This window comes from Frankliniella occidentalis, unplaced genomic scaffold (genome assembly GCF_000697945.3).
Source record: "Frankliniella occidentalis isolate FOCC.00 unplaced genomic scaffold, Focc_3.1 Scaffold44, whole genome shotgun sequence".
In the NCBI taxonomy this organism is placed as follows: domain Eukaryota; kingdom Metazoa; phylum Arthropoda; class Insecta; order Thysanoptera; family Thripidae; genus Frankliniella; species Frankliniella occidentalis.
The window spans coordinates 1218831-1224133 of NW_026267174.1; the positions used below are offsets into that span (position 1 = coordinate 1218831).

The window sequence follows — 5303 nt, forward strand, 5'->3', positions numbered from 1 at the left end:
TGAGGCATCTGTCGGGCATCTTAACAGAGTGAGATAGAAAGAGAGACCTCGACGTGACGTAACATGTGGCTGGTCCTTATCCGCCCTTGCCGCTCTCTCACGTCGTTTTCACGGATTACCCGGTGGCGTCGCGCTATATGGCATGTCCTATGAGGCGCTGATAGGCGTGGAAACGGGACCAATGAAGACAAAAGACGGCAGACGGCGGAGCGAAGGAGCGCGCGGCAAGGAGGCTCGCGACCGGAATAGAGAGGTGCGCGGCCTGCTCGTGACTTTGAAAAATATTTAAAAAAATCAGAAACAAAGAAATTACTCAAGGAGCTGTTATTTTATTTTTAATCGCATCCGTTTCTTTCTAGTAGTACTGATGGGACGTGCACTGCACGCGAACACCCTGGCTGCCCCAGCTCCAGCCCCGAGCAGCCAAGACCTTGCCCTGCTCGGCCCTCCTCAGCGCGGCCCGCCCGGCCCTGCGCTCCCGCCCCACCCGCCTCTGCACTGCTAATAGGCCGCCTAGCCTTCCCTTTCGCTCGCCAACAGTCATTTGCTTTGGCAACTCGCAAAAAGTAGATGGGTGGACGAGACGGACGAGCGCTCGGCTGGCACGTCGCTCGCGCAGGGCGTGGCCAGGAGGCGGGCCGGCCCACGTTGTACTCTCAGACAATACAAATAAACAGATCGCTTTAGCAAAGCAGGTGTGTCTGTCTTGTTTGAAAAGTGTAGTTGTATGAGAAAACGTCAAGAAAAATACGTAGAATCTCTATTAATGACAGTGACCTGTGACTTTGCCCTCAAAATTAACCCACGTTTCTTGTGGAAAAATGCAAATATTTGTTAACTTAATTAAATTGCCAACTTAATGTTATTACGAAGTAACAATAATTGTACATATATTTTCACCAACTTCCGCTCTTTCCCTGGCCAATTGTACTATCAAAAATAATGTGGCTCAATGGCTGCGAAAATTGTGACGTCCGTCGTCCATTCTATTTGCTAAGTTTGGTTGCTTATTTCAGCAAAATCGCGCAAAACGAATAAGTTAGATCCTTCAGGGTCGGCCTCGGAGGCCCTCTGAACAACACTAATGCATCACGACTTGCAAATTGGGTGGCGAAGGGAATCGCGGAAATAAATGGCAAAGCGATCGCCCTGAGAGATAGCCAGCAGCGGGGCCTAAGTGCAGCGGCGCGGTGGCCGCCGGGGTGCCGCGGGACAGGCCATAACAGCGGACCTTCCGGGCGTCGCGAATACCGGTTCCACATAGTTTCCTCATAGAATTCCAACCCCTTTGGTGAACACGAAATAAAAAATAAGGAATAACACTGGCCAAACGTCTACGGAAGATTCACGGGGCAGGTAAAGCAACGCCCCGCTGCGGCCGCCACCGTGGCGCCGCTCGTTGCGAAGTCCTCCCATCATTGACGCCCCTTTTTGATCCCGTTCAATCTCACACTCGCCATACTCCTCTCTCCGCTGGACCAGTTGGCCAATAACCCCGCCGCCGCCATAGCACGGCGCAGCGCAGACAGTCTGGGAGGAAACGGTATTGCCGAAATGCTTTACATGTGGCTCATGTGCGTGTGTGTGCGCGCACGCGCGCAGGCTTTGGGAAGCAAGGCGTGATGAGAGAGATGGGGAGGGAGGGAGAGGGGGTAGGAGAGCGAGAGAGACAGAGAGGGGGGAGGAGGGAAGAGAAGCACGTCACACAGGACGCCGTCGAGGACGGGGAGGACCTACACTTTTGCCTGCGTCTTCCCTCGCGCAAGCGCAAGTACCAGAGACACGCCCCAAATAATCCGCCAAGCAGCCCTGGCCCCTGGCCTTTCAAATCATCGTCATCTTCATCAGCGGACCGGAGCAGGCGAGTCACGCCGTTAATAAGGCGACAAACGCCCCATTCGGAATCGTCGCCGCCATCGGTTTTTGGTGGCGGTCAGGAGCCGCCGTCGTGTCGCAAATCCGTCGAGACGCCGATGACGAGCGTTTATGTGAGGCCAGAGGGGAGGCTTGGCGATACCGCCGCAGCCGCAACGGGCCGCTGGGGCGGTGCAGGCAGCGTCAGCAGCGGCAGCCCCAAGGCCGACGTATCGAGCGGTGAAGGTCGGCCCACCGCGCGCTCAAGGCCGCGGCCCCGCTCCCGCTCGCGCCCATGCCCCCACCATCCTCCGCCCCCCCCCCTCTCTCTCTCTCTCTCTCTCTCTCGCTCTTCCTCCTGGCTGCGCCTCCACCGCCACTTGCTCTAGGGGAGCTGCCCGATGTTATCTTTATGCTCAAAGCAAGTACCGCTTCCACAATCCGCCGGACGGACTACCTATCCTAGCCTTATCCACCTCGTGCTCTCCGCGTCCATTATTACTTCAATTATGCAGAGCCAAAACAGTAAACGAGATATGAGCGCAACTCCGCCAGCATGAAGGTTTATTTACAATACATAAAAATTAATTAAACAAAAATTTGAAAAAAATAACAATAAATAATCTTTCAGCGGCATGGTCTCGGCACCCTTGGTAGCTGCATCTGTTTCACAGGTGGGCAGTGGCGTTATATGGCTTTCACTCACAGACTCTCACACAGCTGGCCGACAAGCAGCCGTTCGTTGGCCAACACGTACAACTTTGTTTACAACTCCGACTACTAGTTGGCTATGGCTTTGTAGTTATTCTGATTCTAGTTACAACACTCCAGGGCGTTCATTATCAAGGGAGTGCTCAATCGGTTGTAAGTTTCTTTTTCGAGTGTCCCGTGGCGCTCTATATCGGGCTCAAAACCACGTCAGCCGCCTGCAAGCCACCAGGTAGGCCAGCCCGCACAACACTGAAGCATACTGCGTCTATGTAGCCTACCCACTAGGCGCTGTGTGTTGATACAAATAGTAACTAGGGTGAGAACGACAAACTGTCTGCACTCTCGCGCTTTCTCCAAACTTGGTCCGCCCGTAGCTGCAAACCTGGCCCCTAGAGCAGAGAAACCCTGCAACAATCCAGGGTTTTCGACTCGACACCCGGTATATCAAACCCAGAGTGGCGACGCTCACGTGAACTCAACTTACGTTTAACCCCCGTATTATGTGAACATCTGTCGTGATTCCTACTGTATGGCACACTTAGAAGCTCGTCTACACCATACCATCTCCTATGTTATAGCTATCGCATCAAGGTGCACTGATAGAAACTTGCAAAGGATTTGTTAGCATTGCAAAGATTTCGGCTCCTTTGTAAGCCTGGGAGGAAATTTCTTCGCATCTGCGAAGGATTCCCTTCGCATAACAAAATAAACTTTTCGCATAGCCTTGCAATTACAAAGCAACTTTAATCGTTCGCAAGTTTGTATATTTTATTTTTTTTTTATTTTTCACAGAGCACACAAGCGCACAAACACTATACAGACTCCTGCTAACAGCTTGCTTCGCAGATGACATCAACCGACTCGCCATGTGATGAAAATAAAAATTAACAACAGCCTTCAGCATTCCATCCAGTCAGATATAACGAAACAAAACTTTCTACTAATGAGTGTTGTGCGTTCGGCGAATAATCGGCATGACTTCTCATGGGGCGGGGCGGGGCAGGGCGGGCACTGAGGGAGTGCAGTTTGCATATTCCCAGTGCAGCAGTGGTGCATCGGCATTGTGTCCAAGTGTCCGCGCCCTGCCCCGCCCCGCCCCGCATGTGCCAACATCCCATTTCAATACGTATGGGGGGCTGGGCTGGGACCCGATGGGCCCCGCCGCAAGGGTGGGGTGGGGGGTGCGAGTGAGAGGAGAGAGGGACGATCCGAAATGCAGGCGAATTCCCCTGCTATCCAGCTCTCGGAGGAGGGGTGGTGGAGGCGAGGCAGGGCGGGGCGAGCGGACCGCCCCGCCCGCGAGGACCCCGTGGGGGGCTCCAGGCCGGGCGCCGTGCGGGGCAGGGTGCGGCAGGGCGGGGTGCGGTGGGGTGTGGCGGGGCGGGGCGCACAGCCACTGATAGTATAAAGCCTGGTGGTGGCCGCTCAGCAGGGTACAGTGGTGTTGTGGACGAGATATCAAGAACAACCATGAGGACAGCGGTGAGTGTCCGCGGTTACAGTGCGTCGCGAAGTGTCAGAACATCGGCTATACCAACGGATTTACAACTATAGTGTGTGCATCGATTTAAATTAGGGGCATTCCCATGTGATATATTTTCCACGAATACGGAGGCGAGAGAAAAGGGCAGCTACAGTGTCTGTTTTCACTCTGTTTTAAAATTTGCCTAAATAATATGTTTTGGCTTTTCTCAAAACATCACACTTAATTTCAAACTTCCACATTCATATTTAAAGATAGTTATAAACATGCAACACAAATTTTCCTTTATAAACCATTTAAAAATTTACCATGTGATACAGTGATTGATCTCGGTTAATTCTGTTCCACTTATTACAAAGTTCAGCAATCATAGTGCAGTCAATAATTAGCATCTACATCCCAGCAACTAAATCGGGATTTTATTCGAAAAATTAAAATTGTCAATTTGCTCCCGTATGATCAGTTGGGTAACTTTAGAGTGCAGTGACATCTGCCTAATGTGATAACAAGTGGGCCGTGCGAGCCTTGGCTCAGCCCCAGTATTGCCGTTCACATATGGATCGTGGCACACTTTCGCGATGGATGCTGCCGTGCATAATGAGCGCCCTACCTTCCCACATGTCGTCACAAATCATGTGTGAGTGTGAGAGAGAGACAGATCACGGGACTTACTCGAAGGGGGCCTGATAGTATGGAGCTCTGGGAGGCGACGCATATTTGTGGTCGTTGCCACGAGACCATCGCGCCAACGCAATGCAACAGTAATAAGACTCGATAGGACGACCCGATAGTCCATCCTCGAGGACAGCCGACCGCACGGCGATGCCATCTGACTAATCGAGCCGAACGGGCCTCAGACGGGCATAAGCGAGGGCTGCGCGGTGCAGTTGCAGGCAGGGTAGTGCAGGGCAGGAGGCTGGGCGCGGCAGAGGGCGTCTTGCAACACGATAGCTCAGCTGGCTGTTGTAGTTGTTTCTGCTGCAGCGAGCGTGCACCACGATCGCCGCCGACACTGCCGACATCATCATCGTCGTCGCCGTCTTCGTATTCTTGCCGTTCGCGAATGTCGTTGCGCCACCCAATCAGTGTCGGGAGGATCGAGGTATCGATCGAGACGTGAGGGCTCGCCCCCACCCTCTCGGAGTCAGTGAATGCTAGACTACTTTCATTCGAACGATCGAAAATGAGACTGTTGGCTGCTCGCGACTTGAATACGCGCCGCCGTTGTCAGCGCCCCGCCCACCCCAGCTCCCCC

At 53.2% G+C, this 5303-nt stretch overlaps 2 protein-coding genes across 2 annotated transcripts in view; one reads left to right on the forward strand and one right to left on the reverse strand.

Moving 5' to 3' along the window:
- The window catches only part of LOC113212059 (angiotensin-converting enzyme-like), a 98098-nt gene that overhangs the window by 60834 nt on the left and 31961 nt on the right, over positions 1–5303 (reverse strand). The gene's annotated exons all lie outside the window — the stretch shown is intronic.
- Positions 3999–5303, forward strand: part of LOC127749309 (uncharacterized) — an 18788-nt gene continuing 17483 nt past the window's right edge. Inside the window, exon 1 of the mRNA XM_052266976.1 lies at positions 3999–4047. Within this exon, the coding sequence (XP_052122936.1) occupies positions 4036–4047 (12 nt within the window). The 5' untranslated portion in view covers positions 3999–4035. The remainder of the gene's footprint in view (positions 4048–5303) is intronic.